The sequence below is a fragment of the Cryptotermes secundus genome, unplaced genomic scaffold (assembly GCF_002891405.2).
Source record: "Cryptotermes secundus unplaced genomic scaffold, Csec_1.0 scaffold2726, whole genome shotgun sequence".
In the NCBI taxonomy this organism is placed as follows: Eukaryota; Metazoa; Arthropoda; class Insecta; order Blattodea; family Kalotermitidae; genus Cryptotermes; species Cryptotermes secundus.
Genome location: NW_019735014.1, coordinates 12,836 through 28,848, shown reverse-complemented (window position 1 = coordinate 28,848; position 16,013 = coordinate 12,836). Strand labels below are relative to the sequence as shown.

The 16,013-nt window shown below is 42.6% G+C and overlaps 1 protein-coding gene across 18 annotated transcripts in view; it reads left to right on the top strand.

The window, feature by feature from the left end:
• The window catches only part of LOC111869229 (focadhesin), a 124,294-nt gene that overhangs the window by 106,112 nt on the left and 2,169 nt on the right, over positions 1–16,013 (top strand). For all 18 annotated transcript variants that reach the window (XM_023860576.2, XM_033753346.1, XM_023860579.2 and 15 more), the window contains one exon: positions 8,613–8,789. In XM_023860576.2, coding sequence (XP_023716344.1) covers positions 8,613–8,789 — 177 coding nt within the window. The remainder of the gene's footprint in view (positions 1–8,612; positions 8,790–16,013) is intronic.

Sequence of the window (16,013 nt, the reverse complement as noted above, 5' to 3'; positions counted from 1 at the left end):
CCCAAAAATCAAGTCTGCGCTGAAAGGGACCAGGTTCGAGTCCGTGGATGCAGTGAAAGCAAAAGCGACGCAACTCTTGAAGAGCATAACACAAGATGACCTGCAGCACTGCTTCCAACAGTGGAAAATTCGCATGGAGCGGTGTAGGGATCGGGGAGGGGACTACATTGAAGGGGATAACATTTCGACTGTCTGATTTTTTTTTAATAAAGGGTTAGAGCATGAATCCGGTTTCTTTATTGCCACACCTTGTATGCCACAATGAACCTTCACATTACTCTGTGTAGTGCGCACTTTCTTTGGATGAGGAGAGCCAGGATGCTTCCATTCATTTGATTGTTGCTTCAAGTGTGGTTCGTATGAGCGAGCCCAAGTTTTGTCCAGAGTGACAATCCTTCCAAGGAAGTCATCACTTTCCCTCTGGTACCTGTCCAACAAGTCCTGTGCAATTGCATAAGGCTGCCATTGTTGCACCTCAGACATTGTATGGGGTATCCAATGCACTGTAATTTTGCGGTATCCAAGAATATCATGCGGAATGTGGAGCACGGTTTTGTGACATAGCCTACCTCAGCAGCTAACTCCCGTGCAGCCCATCAACGATCAACATCCAGCAAAGAAGCAAGAAGCTGAATTGTGTGGTTGTCAACATGGGGTTGTCCTGAATGGCATCCCTCCCTTCACGGAACAATTTCACCCATCATGCCACTGTGCGATATGGCAAAGCAGCATCACCACATGCTTCTCGAAGTCCCTGATAACAGTTTTGTGCACTACAACCTCGTGCAACTTCAATCTTTATCCAGGAGCATTGTTCTTGTTTTGTAAACATGTTGTTAGGGTACAATATTATATTTAAGCATCCTGTTGCACTTATATGATATATGACATAACTCCGTCCCAAGTGCAAACTATATTTATAGGTCTTTCGTCTTGTTCTTCTCTATACACTACATGTTTCGGCCCCAAACGGCCATCATCAGGTGTATACACTCACGTATCTGTTACACTGCACTTATTTATAACATTTAAAATTTAAAAACATAGGTCTTCCTGATTAGCACTTATAAAATCTTCGGTTCTGATATTTAAATCCTTTAAAAACGATCACGAAATCTACACAGACTAACGGTATCTCCCTCTCCCCAATACCCAATCCCCTCCTACACTCACCAACATAAAACACAGCACACATAGTAAAGATAGCAGCAGCATGCACACAAGGAGACTACACAGAGTAAGTACAAATAACAGTATAAACACATAAGAAAACATTACGTACATAATTAGTAATACGAATATTTGTATATTACAGATAACACCTATACAGTAATAGATACAAGAAGAAGCCACTGCAGCACTATAGACATAGGGCGAATAATCCTGACATTTTTAAATTTTTAAAATTTTAAAACTTAGAGAAGAAAAAATTTTTAAAGGATTTAAATATCAGAACCAAAGATTTTATAAGTGCTAATCAGGAAGACCTATGTTTTTAAATTTTAAATGTTATAAATAAGTGCAGTGTAACAGATACGTGAGTGTATACACCTGATGATGGCCGTTTGGGGCCGAAACATGTAGTGTATAGAGAAGAACAAGACGAAAGACCCATAAATAAAGTTTGCACTTAGGACGGAGTTATGTCATATATGTTGTTAGGGTGCTTGAACTGGGCTCCTGCACTTCAAGACAATGCACAATGCAACTCAATGAAACAGAACCAGAGCCACTCACTGCACTACTTCAACTGAACTTCTTCTATTAGCTACAGACGGCACTAGTGCCACCTGACGCACATCTTTCATGTTACAGCAGTGTTGCCACTACTTTTTTTCCAACCCTTGTATATCTTAGGGCCACGCCATAGCTCAAGCAGTTAGTCGCTGGCTTCCCACTGTGGCGGCCCAGGTTCGATCCAAGGTCTGGTCAAATGGGAATTGTGGTGGACAAAGTGCCGCAGGGGCAGGTTTTCTCCGAGTACTTCAGTTTCCCCTTCCAATCTTCATTCCACCAAATTCTCCATCATCATAATCACCCGGGGCAGGCTACAATAGGCCAATCAGTGGCCGCCATGACGAGTGGACCCAGCTGGACTCCACCCCCCACTAAGCGAAACTTTGTATATCTTATCAAATAATCTTATTTTAGCCTCCCTGATACACTTGATTTTGTCATTGAATATAACTAATCTTTCTCCACTCCAACATTGTTTCTTATTAGTTAATCTGGAGGCATACGCAGGATACAGTAAAAGTTGATACAGTGAATACTGTTTTAATAAAAATATAATGCTGTTAGGAAATTAACAATCCACTCACTAATTAGCAGATATAAAAATATTCCATCTTCTACTTCATGAAGTAGGACTCGGCCAGTTCTGGCTTCCTGTATGTTCCTTGGCATTCCTGAACCTAATTTTCGTAAATATCTCTTAAATGCAGCGTAATGTAACTGAAATGAGGAATCTTATGGATAATACAGAATGTCTGAGAAAGAACTCCAGAGTTCAGGTTATAAATATTTATTCATTGCTATGACATGAAAGTTTCTTATTAATAAAAACTAATAGACAGACCTGCCAAGTTTTACAAACATTTAGTTTGATTCAATATGAGGATGAATGCTGGCCCTATGGATATGGAAATGACGTTCCACTTAATCCTACACCCAAGATAGTGCATTCAGAGGCACTGCAGCAACAGTGGCTGTAATCCCTCAGCAAAATTAGGAAGAGACTACCCATTTCCTATACATCATGTCTTTGATGTACCCTCAGAAAAAGGAGTCTGCATGTGTTCAGTCAGGACTTCATGGGGACCAAGAAATTGGCCCTTCCATGTCAATCTGTAGACTAGGAAATCATTCATCCAGAGCAGTGTATACAGTAGCACCAGAATGGACTGGTGCCTCATCTTGTTGGAAAAGGAGGATGTCAATTTCAGCTACTATCTTGGGAACACATAGTTCTTTAGCATAGCCAGGTACTCTGCACACTTCTCATGGAAGAAGCAGGATCCAACAAGTCAGTCTGATGTGATGCTGTACCTCTTGTTGACCTTAGCTGTCATGAACATGCTTCATTCCCTAATGTGGGTTCTTGCTGCCCCACATCCTGCAGTTATGGCAGTTTACAGCACCATGTACATGGAAAATGGCCTTGTCAGAGAAAAGAATTTTCTGGAGATAGCTGTCATCAACAGTGAGCTGTTCTAGCATGAACGTCACTGAGTTTACTCTTCGGAGCTCATCGTGAGGCTTTATGTGTTGCACAACTTGCAGTTGGTATGCACGTAGTTTCAGTCTCCTGTGCACATCATCTTGCAGGACAGCTGATGTGCCAAACAGAATATTTTGGGCTGCGCTGACTTGATACCTGAATGTTCTCAGTGTTGTCTTGGGATATGTTTGGCCTACATGGTGAATTTCCTTTCAAGACACTGCCAGTTTCTTGTTGGATCTGTTGATACCATTTATGAATACACTGATCAGTTGGAGCATCTTTTCAGTACACCTTCCTAAAGTTTCTCTGAACAGTCATCACAGACTTCAATTATGCATACCACAACATGCACTGCACCTTTTCCTGGGTGATGCCATGACTGAATGACTCCCACCTTCATGCCATCTCTGCTTCTCACAGTGTGGTGCTGCCACATCTCTAGAATTCATATCACTAAAACTTGGACAGATTTTGCACTAAATTTGCAAAACATACCAACTCTGTGATTAAGCAGCAAATAAATATATATTTTTTTTATTGCTAATGGGGTGCGACTAAGTTCCTTGTACTGTGGTCACTTCTGGCATATTGTTCCAGCCCCAGATGATTGTGGAGCAATTTGTGGAATGAAGATTGGCAGGAGAAACCGAAGTACTCTGAGAAAACCTGCCCCAGTGCCACTTTGTCCACCACAAATCCCACTTGACCAGACCCGGGATCGAACCCGGGCTGCCACGATGGGAAGCCAGTGACTAACCACTTGAGCTATGGTGCAGCCATATAAATATATGTAGTTAAAGCTTTAGAGTTTCCCGGACACTCTGTATTGGAAAATGGTCATCTTGTGTGAACTAGCTAACAAGGGAGACATGTGTAATTACTGTGAAAATTCCTTATGGAAGGGTTTAGCAAATAGGTGCTTGGAACCAGAAACAGAGATGTCAGTTTGTTGATACATTTGAAAATAAAACACCCTTATGTCACTTGTATAAATCGTGTTGTTTTTTCATGATGGCTACTGATGAACTTTATGATGCAGGAGCACTGAGCAGTTTGTTACTAAAGGGAAATATACTAGAGATACAGTAGATTGAAAAGTTAGAATTATTTGAAAACTCAAAATAATCAAGAGAATGAAGAAAATGGAAAAGATTTAAATTTCTGAAGCATGTGGAACTTAGCACTATTATTGTAGCCTAAAATCAAGGTGTGACTGAAAAATAGATGATAGAAATTGCAAAATGGATACAAGCCAAATATTTAAATTAAGAATATGAATTATCTGAATAATTTTACCATGCTTGTGCCAATAGTATTCCTACAGAAGGCCAACACCATGAGTATCTGGCTACATTTTAAGCAGTGACAACACAATTTCGTCAACAATCATTAGAGAATATCCTTATGTAGATATGACAACTGCTGATAACGTTCATGAAAATGTGAAATTAATACTGGAACTAAATGAACCCTGCAGCATCTTCAATTTGGATGAAACTGGATTGTTTTACAACACTTAGTATAATAGAACACTAGCAATTAATGGGGATAGATACCCTGGAGGAAAGAAGTGTAAGACTAAGGCATAATTGTTAAAGTTATTGGCACAAGGCAAGAATTTGATTTCAAGATTTAAAATTACTATCTTAAACTGAGATAATTAGCTCATATTTTCATAAAGAGGGATGTAACATGATCATTAATATTAAATTGTGTATGTTGTGCATTAATGCCCAAGCTGAATTTGTGATTTTAGTGAGTGAATTATATGTATTATTATTATTATTATTATTGTTATTATAGGGGATCGGTTTCCCCATGCACTTAGACCAGTTATTGGTCCATTGTGCGTCCCCCTTTAATTTCTACTGTCGCCATATCCTACCGGTACTGGTGCGTGCTATCAGCCCCGTTCGGCCAACGAGGTCGACCCTCGGTACCTGATATTTCCCCCATCTTCCAGAGAGGCATTGGAAACTACTTGGGTGGGAAATGTGTTTCTTAATTTTGCTCAGAGGTCTCCTAGAGACATGAGGATCTTTTACATGCCGTAAATCTACGACACGGGACCCACAGCTTAAAGTCCCTCCTGGAGGACTTGTTCCCTGAATTTTTCCACCCTTAAAAATTCCACGACCTCCGCCAGGTTTGAACCCACGTACCTTGAGTCATGAGGTGGGAACGTTACCCGTAGACTACAGAGGCTGCTTAATTATATGTGTTTGTAATGCATCTTGCCAATTCTAAAGCTAACATTTTGTGTTTATCATTAGTACCAACTCCTATCAGAATTACTGGGTTTTTGGACTTTGTCCATCATCAGTATTCTAAAAACTAGAGAACATGTGTCAGAAACTGGATCTGTTTCCGCTCTCAGGTGAAGGGGAGATGCATACTCTGTTGGATCCCCCAGAAAGAGCTAACCACAATAACTGAACAACTCTTGTCACTGTGCTCAGAATTACTGGGTTTTTGGATAGTATATCAGTGTAACTAAAACTGTGTAATTGCCTGAGAACATGCTTTGTCAGAAGGAGATAACAGGAAAATATGTCCATGATTTATTTCAACCGTCTTCCAGTACATACACTCATCTAGCTCACTCCTCTCTCTCACACTACATGTTTCGGCACAAAAGTGCCATCTTCAGGTGTTTATTCGATTTACGATAAACTAGTTCACTGCATGCCTTGCCGTCTTCATATTAAAATAACTAAAATATATATTTATCATATATATTGATAAATATTAAATATTAAAAATATTAAAATTGTTCAGGATTTTTCATCCCTACGTCGTATCTCACTACGCGAGTCACACNGAACAATCTACAAATATTGGCTACAATTAATTATAACAATGTTACGGGTTTCCACTTTTTACAAACCCTACAACAAAATCTCTTAACACTATCTTCCAGAGTCTTCACGTATTAATAGCGCGGGAGCTATACAAGTCTCCCTGAATTACACACTCCAGATATGACTGGTTATCACTTGTTAGCGCACACGCGGCTGTAGCTTGTAACTTTCGAACTGAGAACTCGTTGATAACACACTGACTCTCGCTTGCTGCTCAGCCGGTTTTTATTCCGTTCGCTGTTGCTAGTGTGATGTGGCGTATAGCCTAGGACGCTGTTACCCCTTGGTAACCGTCACCGCTGTTGACTCGCTTTGCATAGCTTCAAGGTTGCGGGGACTAGGCTAACGTCGGCTCCGCTCTGCTCACTTCGGCTCCGCTCATGACGTCACCGCGGGGAGAGTTGCGGGGTGATTACTCGCCTATTACGCGATCGCTACGTTACCGCTATGTGCACCTAAAGAGGTAGGGGTCAACATGTCACACCATGATAAATATATATTTTAGTTATTTTAATATGAAGACGGCAAGGCATGCAGTGAACTAGTTTATCGTAAATCGAATAAGCACCTGAAGGTGGCACTTTTGTGCCGAAACATGTAGTGCGAGAGAGAGGAGTGAGATAGATGAGTGTATGCACTGGAAGACGGTGGAAATAAATCATGGACTTAAATCAGTGCAACAGGACGCTAAAATATAACATTAGGAAAATATGCAATAAAAATTGTGATGAAGCATGCACATGCCTGAAAGTAAGATAGAAAGGGAGGTGAAAGATTTATGCAACAAACGAAAGCCGTGAAAACCCATGCATGGGATCAAATTGAGAATTTTGTGAAACCATTTTGTGCCTACTGCTAGCACCATCTGTGGAGTAGAAACTGAACATGCAGGAGTATTACCTAATAGAAATCCTTGAAGAATCTGTCACAGCATTCTGATCTCCATGAGCTGGCAATCTCATTGCTGTTGAGGGTAATCCAGATGGGAGAAATGTCCAGACTGGATTAGCTGATTGGATTGGTTAAGCATGCCATATGAGCTGATTTATTGTATTTTCTATATGTGCAGTTACTTTCAATTTCTAAAATCCTATCTTCATCCCAGCCTACCCTGTGACCCTCTTCATAAGTATGTTGGACTAATCATGATTAGTGGATCCAGTTTCCAAAGTTGTGTTCTCTAGTTTTTAGGATGCTGGACAGTAGACAGTCCAAAGACCCAGGAATTCTGAGTGTTACACACGATTGCCAGAACCCTTTAGAATTTACATCAACTCTTATGCTCAGCATGTAACTCTGGGATGAAAGTTGCATAATTCCAATTTATTTTAATTCAGAATTTGTATTTTTCAATTCAGTTAGTTTTAATGTAACTGTGTACTGTACCTGTCCTTGGTTTTATATCCAATTTCATGTCATCATGCTGAATATTGCTCCTGCTTCATATTTGGGAGTTCCCAGATTTGAATCTTCACCGAGAAACTGGCTGTCCTAAATTAGATTTCTGTGATTTTTCTGTACTTCTATAAAATTCTGTAATACTATCTCAAAACTAGGTTATGGCTGCTTCCTTTCACAACCTTTTCAGTTCCATTGATGTGTAACTTAAGCTACCTACAGTGTTATTAAATAAACTTCAACTAAATGAACATATAAAGAAATTGTTGCACAACATATGAAAATAGAAAATGCCGAAGGATGGTCATTTTTATAAGTGCTGTTTCATCCTAATACCAATGTATTGGACCAGAACATGCATGTAGACCAAAACAGAGCCATGGGTGGATTCCAGCACTTCTGAACTGAAGCAGCATGAGTGTTTAGTAAAAGACAGTCGCAAGATCTTTGAGGAAATATTTTAAAAATTCAGTTTAGAGTGCTTTGGCCAAGTTATATGAATGGAAAGTAATACACCGAATACAGAAAATGTTAAGAAAACTTATAAAATTGAGTAAAAGGTGCACAAAAAAATTGGCCCAGACAAATACAGTAGAAATCATAATTTAGAGGTGAGAGTGATAACAGGTCTACAAAATGAGGGCTTGCAAAGTAATATGATTTGTGCGACCTCTCGTATTTTATATGAATCTGTTCACGTAAGTATAGGTCTGTTGTAGTTGCAGTTTATGCTATGAAAAGTCTCATCACTTGACAGCATAATAGAATACAAACTGTGCATTTCAGTGCATTTCATTGAATTTGATGGTGGAGTAGTTAGGATGTATACTTGATGGTCCTGGTGCACGGACTGGTTAAAGCGCATCCCTTATTCATTCATAGAAGGTATACATGGAAGGCCCTTGGCTCAAATCTTGGCAGAACATAAAGTATCATGACTTAAATGTTCATGCTTTTACTTAGTCTCTTCACGTAAATGCCATGATAATATCTTGGAAGGTTTCTTCCATGTTGAAATTTATTCCCTATTCATCATCATACTGCCATTTCTTATTCACTGATATATACACTCTGTAGTTGACATTGTTTTTAAATAAAGCTCAGAATGCAATCTTATTCTTTTTCTAAAGGCACTAGTCTTCCTGTGTGATGTGTTTCTGCTGACTGTGATAATACTGTCTGGATGTGACTGCTTCGTACCGACACTAGACAGCATAACATCATCACGGGAGAATAGACTGCTGTTGTTTCCTCAGGCTCTACTCACTCTGCTTGCCAAAGAACAGTGGAAAGCAGTTGCATTGCAGGTTTGTTTCACCCTGTTTACAGTATTTTCTACAGTCATATAAATACCACACACTTTTTTATACACAAATTCAATTCCATACTTAAAATCTGGCAGCAACATGTGTCATGTTTTAGAGACAAATTCTAGAACCTCATTAAAAAGTTATGTCACGTGTTGGGTGTTTGTCACACGACAAATAACTTCACGCCGTCTTGGATCTAGCGAATTTATTGCACATTTACTCTTACACTTATACATTTCACAAGTACTGCCATCTGCAGTATCACAATTCTACTGCTCTCGGCAACTTCACGATCCACACTGTGTCACTCCTAATCACACTCTCACTCTTCTCACATACTGCTCAGCCAGCTTTTTATACCGTTCCCAGTTGCCTCGTGTTACCAGTGGTGTCCCCTGTTATGTCACAGTTGGAAGTGCTGTTACGTCACTGCGGGAGGTGGCAGACTGTTGACTGGCCTGTTACTGTAGCAGCGGAAATTGCTCCGACGCTGTTACGTCACCACAGGAGGGGGGGTTTCCTGCACAGCGCAAATACGTCACACTGCTCCCTTCTAAAGGTTGTTTGTCCCGAACAGCTTAACGGTTCATCCCTGTTCCTTTTTCTTCTGGTTGCTGTGCTTGCTGTGTCTCCTGTTATTTCGGCTACTCTTGCAGCGACTATTGTCCGGCTGTTACATCCTCCGCTCCCTTCTTAGGATTGTTCGTCCTGAGCAATTCCATGGTCCAGCGTTCATCGATCTACTACTTACTGCTTACTACTTTGTAAGGACCTTCCCACGAGGACTGAAGTTTCGGTGACTTCCCTTTCCTGCAGGCTGAGCGATAGAGCCAAACTCTGTCACCTTCCTGGTAACCTGCGGAGTTGGCCAGTTTATCATACCGAGTTTTCATCCAGTCACTGGCAAGCTTCAGGTGTTGTTGGGCATAAATGTGGATGTCGTGTAGATGATCCACCAAGTCTGCTGCATAATCGGTTGTGGGTGGTTCCTTGTCTGGGGGTACCCCAAACAGCAGGTTGCCGGGCAGTCTAAGTTCTCGTCCGAACACTAGGCTAGCAGGGGTCAAGGCCGTAGAGTCGTGAGTGGATGCCCTGTAAGCTAGCAGAAAGAAGAGTAACCTCTCATCTCAGTCCCTCTGGTGGGTTGTGACGACCTTCCGCAAGTGCTCCTCGATGGTCTTAATGTAGCGTTCCACCATGCAGTCCAACTTTGGGTGCAGGGGTGTTTTGCGCATCTTGCTCACTCCCAGGCGTTGCAAAACTTCTTGTAGCAGATGAGACTTGAAATTACGGCCTTTCTCACTGTGCAACTCCCAAGGTGTGCCGAAGCGGCAGAAGAAGTTGGCAACCAGAACTTCCGCTATTGTCAACGCTACCAGATTTGGAATGGCGTACACTTCCAGCCACTTGGTAAAGTAGTCCATAGCGATCAGTAGGTATCGGTTTCCTTGGTCACTTCGTGGGAAGGGCCCTGCGATATCAATTTCTATTCTCTTGAAAGGAGCCGCAACATTATACTGCTGCATTTGCCCACGATTCCTGGTCCGTGGTCCCTGACTGGCTGCACATGTGTCACACTATCGACACCATTTCTCAATATCGGCTTTTGCTTGGAGCCAGTAGAATCTATGGTGAACCTTATTCAAGGTTTTTTTAACACCCAAGTGACCTCTGGACGGTTCACCGCGTAGTTCACTCAGAACATCCTTCACCCTGCTCCGAGGAATAATTATCTGGGCTACTTGACATCTTCCATTGGCGGATTCCCATTTGCACTCTTTTATGCGTGGGACTGCAATCCAGCGATATCTTGCCATTCTGGTCACTGTCCGGTTTCTATCTCCAGTAGAATAGGCCCATTGTCTGCATCGTTTAGCTGTTCCTCTCTTAGGATAACCAGGTCCCAGCCAGCTGCTGTAGGGTTCCAATAGCACATATTTGCTTTACATCTGCCCGTGTCTCAACTTCGGCAGTGCACACATTGCTCATGGCAGGGTCGTCTAGAAAGTGTGTGGGCGTTGTTATGTTTCTGGCCTTGATGAAGTGAAGTTGTACTCTTGTAGGCGCTGTATCCAGCGCGCAGTTTGTCCTAAGTTCTTGAAACTCATGAACCAGGTAAGCACAGACTGGTCCACACACAGATGGAACTGTTGTCCATATAGGTACTTGTGGAAATGTTCCAGTGTTCTCACTATGGCAAGTAGTTCTCGTCAGGTGACGCATTAGTTCCTCTCTGCTTTGTTTAGCGTCTTGCTGAAGTAAGCTATGACACGCTCTTGTCCGTCCTGTATTTAAGAGAGTAATCCTCCAATTCCAATATTACTGGCATTTGTGTCCACAATGAACCTCTCTCCTGGTTACGGCCATGCAAGAATTGGGGCGGCACACAGGGCTGTTTTGAGCGTTTGGAAGGTGGCATCAACCTATGTGGTTCACTGAAAGGATTGCTTCTGCTCAGTGAGTTTGGTTAGTGGTTTAGCAATGTTCACAAAACCGGAAATAAATCGTCTGTAATACGTGCATAACCCCAGAAAGCTCCTAACTTCATGCTTATTCTTTGGTGTTGGCTATTCCTTCACGGCTTTCTGTTTCTCTGGGTTGGTGATTATCCCTCCAGGTGATACAGTATGTCCGAGGTAGCGTACCTCCTTCTGAAAGAGTTGACACTTCTCCAGGTTGAGTTTTAGGCGGGCTTCTTGGAACCAATTAAATACTTTTCACAGGTTGGTCAAGTGTTCTTGGAAAGTGCAGCCAATCACTACTACATCATCTAAGTACACGAGACATGAATCGTATGTGAGACCTTGCGGCACTGTCTCCATTAGGCCTTCAAATGTCACAGGAGTGTTGCACAGCCCAAAGGGCATGACTGTAAACAGCCATAATTCTTGCCCTGTCAAGAATGCCGTTTTCTCCTTATCATCTGGGTGTACATCTAATTGCTATCCGCTTTTCAAATTGAGAGTGAAGAACCACTTGGCTCCAGCCAGCGTGTCTAAAGTGTCATCAATCCGGGGTAGTGGAAAACGGTCATTTTTTGTGACATTGTTTAACTTTCTGTAATCCACACAGAAACAGACTTTTCCATTCTTCTTGACCAGAACGACAGGGGACGACCATGGGCTGTCTGATTCCTCGATAACCCCACAGAATTGCATATCGTCGAGCATCTCGCTGACCTCCACTTGCTTTGGTAGGGGCAGCCTCCTCGGGTGTTGGCAAATAGGTCGGGCGTCACCTGTATCCATACAGTAATACACCTGGTTAGTCCTCCCATAGTCTTTGTTATTTCCAGCAAAATATCCTGGTACTCGGTCAGGAGTTCTCCCAACTCATGAAATTCTTTGTTGGTTAGGTGTGGTTTGGCTTCTACAGTTATGTCCTCTAGTCTTGATCTTGGAACTTGGGCCCAGGTCTGCTTCACGTCTGGCGTAGTCACTAGTGTGACTGGCTCACAGTGTGCCAAAATGGATCCTCTCGTCAGCTTTTGATTCCGACAGGTAGCATTCAAGACCCTCACTGGTACCCCCTGGCGATCTTGAACTAAGGTTCTGGCTATGTAGATTCCTTCAGGTGGATGGGCCTGAGGTTTTGGTTTTACTACACCATTTTCTACTCCAAGGGGTTTTTCCATTCTGGCCATCACTATTCCCTCACACCATGTGGGTATTATGTGGTCCTTGACCACTGCTAGGCTGGAAGGACGAGGTCCTGCCCCTGGACTCCATAACGATATTTCTTCTGCCAGATGTGGCGTTTGGTGCCCTATGTCCACAGATGCATTCTAGGTGCGTAGTATGTCCAGTCCTGGAATGAACTCATTGGTGATATCTGCGATGAAAACCCACATTTTCAGTGATCACTGCCCCAGGGTCAGAGTTAGAAAAACTTCTTTCTGGATGGGGAGGGATTGACCAGATACCGTCTGCAGTGTGAAACGTTGGTCGGGCTCTTTTTCGGGCCATCCGTCGGTGATGTCTGGCCTAACCACAGTTACATACTCTCTGGTATCTATGGTCACCATGCCCGGTTTGTCACCGATCCATCCTTGGGTGACCAGCCTAGGATCAGCACTTTCCGTGATGACGGTCAATGCTAGATGGAGGGACTTTAATGCATACACCAGCATTCGCCCTTCTCTGCCGGTCGTCGCTCGTTTCCCGACAGTTGGATACCCTTCCTGTTCATGTGTTCATTGTAGCTTCTTGTCAATTCCCGTGTGTATCTACCTGGTCTATCTTCATGTTCTCGGTGCATTTCATTATTAGCCTTTCTTTCGTTACTCCTGAAGTGGCCCAGTTCTCCACAACTTCAGCACCTTCATTGTCTTCTGTCTCTTCGTTGGGTGGCGGGCGACTGGTACTTCCGGTAAATCTTGTTGCTATCTTCGTGAGGTCTATCTGCTACCAGTACCGCCTGCAGCTCTAGTGCTTGTCGGAGGGCCTCATTTACCGTCTTTTCCCCTCCCAGCAGCAGCTGAATCTTTATGTCCGCATTCTCGTATTCAATATACAAAGGCTTTTCCTGCCTCTCTTCCTGTGTGATCTGCAGGTAGAATGGGGTAGGCATGACGGGCAAGCAGTTCAATGGCCATGGCAAAGTCTTGCAGGGATTCTCAAGGTTTCTGTGTCCTTGTTCTTAATTGGCAGTGGTAAGCAGCTGCAAAGTGTTCGTCCCTGAAACGGTCTTCTAGTGACTGAAGGGTATCGTCATAAGCTGTATTTGTTGGAATGTCAGGTAGCACTTCTGCCACCTGACCCTTCAGAGCGGTAATTAGGTATGTTGATTTTTCCCGGTCCAACCATTGGTTGTGTTCTGCTATGGTCTCAAATTGAAGCTGGAACACACTCCACGTTGAATTCCCGTTGAATTTCGGTGGCTCAGCTGCGATCGCGCATACTACTGGTCTACTTCCTCTCGGCAAAAGTCTTGAATTCTTCCAATTGAGCCCGGAATTCACGTTTGGTTGCTTCAGTTGCTAAACAGGCTTCATTAAATGTTTCCAGTAACGTAAATGGGTGTATTCATGGTCTCTCAGTTGCTTAGACCTGATTTCTGTGAGGTCTTCTTAAACCGTCCTTTCCCATGCCATGAGAGACTCCTGTACTGTCTGTAATTCCGTCTATGTTTTTCCAATTTCTTCAGTAAGCTCCGTAAACTTTATGTCTGTTTTCTCTTGGTTTGCGGTCATCATCTTCATTTCTTTTAGGTCCCTTCGATTGGCCTTCATCTCTTTCAACATTTCCTCTTTGTCGATTTTTCTATTGGTGTCTGCCTTCACCTGTTCTCTTTTCATTTCCTCTTGCATGGTTTCCATCCTGTCCAGCAGGAGTTCCAGCACTTGCTGTGTATCCCTTTTTTTTTTTGGGGCAGAATAACACAGCGGAAAACACCTCGCTTCCCTGTTCCGTAATCGCTGTGTTTACAGGCGTTGCTGGACAACACTGCAGACAGTTGTTTATTGCTGTGTAGTAACCGCAGTGTCCCCTGTAACATCACTGTGGGGGAGGGGTGTTTACCGAGTGCTGTGTAATGAAGGAAGGAGTGGGGTATGTGACATCACTTGCTAGTACGCAGAGTTCACGTGACCCCTACTTCCTGTTGCATCATCCATGTCACAGTAATTTAAAAGGCCAACTTTCCTAATTGCATATTTACTCGAGTGTCACGAATCCCATCATGGTTTTAAAACAGTGAAGGTATTCAGTCGTTTGAGCATGACTGAAGGTGTATTTTTAATAGTAACTGTAATCATGTGTTAGTATGCTAGTTTATAATGTAAACCCAAATCCAAAGGATATGGACATGTATTCATGTCTTGGGGCATGAAAGAAGTACCCATCCTACAGATGGGAACTGATAAAATAATACAAATATATTGTCACATGTTGGGCATTTGACGTAACAAATAACTTCACGCCGTTCTGGATCTAGCAAATTTATTCCACATTTGCTCTTACTCTCACACAATTCACAATTACAATTACTGCGATCGGCTTTATCACAATTACTTCCACTGCTCTCAGCGATGTCACAGTCCACACCGTGTCACTCCTAATCACACACTGCTCAGCTGGCTTTTTATACCATCCCCTGTTGCCTCATGTTAACAGCGGTGTCCCCTATTACATCACCGTGGGGGGGGCAGAGTTTTTACTGGCCTGTTACCATAGCAGCAGCAGTGGCTCCGATGCTGTTATGTCACCTCTGGTGGGGGGGGGTTCTTCTGCATGTATGTAACAAGCCTTTCATGGTCAGATTCCCTGACAGAAGTGAAAAGGAAGATGGGTTTCAACTTGAAGAAAAGCAGGGTACTTAGGTACACAGTTCTGAAACAAATGAATACATTAGGGCAGGGGTGTATGGATATGACAAGCAGAAAAGGTTTAGCTTCATCCATGGGCAATCCACCATAACATTGGCATGTGCTGTGGAGAATGCAGATATGAGACACAAGAACAGAAACATCTGTAATCTATCTGAAAGTTAAACAGTGATTGGAGTTCTTGGGAATTAACAAATCAACTCAAAACTGGTCTGGGACTGTCATCAGTCCACTGTGAAACAGAACATAACAGAGTTAAACCGATATGAGTGCCAGGTCACAGAAGACTCAAGGATAATGAAATTGCTGTCTAACTGGCAAGATTGGGAACTGAATGGCCATCTATAGGACCTGAACCAGCATATGGCGTCTCAGCAGGGGTTACCAGCAAGGCTGTTGGACTGGACGGAGACAACAAAAAAATGTTGGGAGTCCATAACAGCATTCAAATGTGCAAAGGCTTTCCCACAATAACTCTGCCCCCCCCCCCAAAAAAACTAGAACTACTGAAAGTAAATAGAAACCAGTTATAGTCAGTGACAGAACTGCTTGCAGGACATTGTCACCTGAAAGGATACATTTTTAAATTGGGATTAACCAAAAGTACCACTTGCAGGACATTGTCAACTGAAAGGACACCTTTTTAGATTTGGATTAACCAAACATTCCACTTGCAGGACATAAGTCACCTGAAAGACACCTTTTGAAATTGGGATTAACCAATAGTACCACTTGCAGAAGGTGCTTGGAAAAAGATAAACCAGCCTCATATATCTTCTCATTGTTAGGCTATAGCTTACTTAAGATTTTGTCATCTGGGACACTGCTTTATGGAACCAGTTGACTACTTAGATGCCTATAAGATACTACACTTCCTTTGAAGTATAAAATTGTTG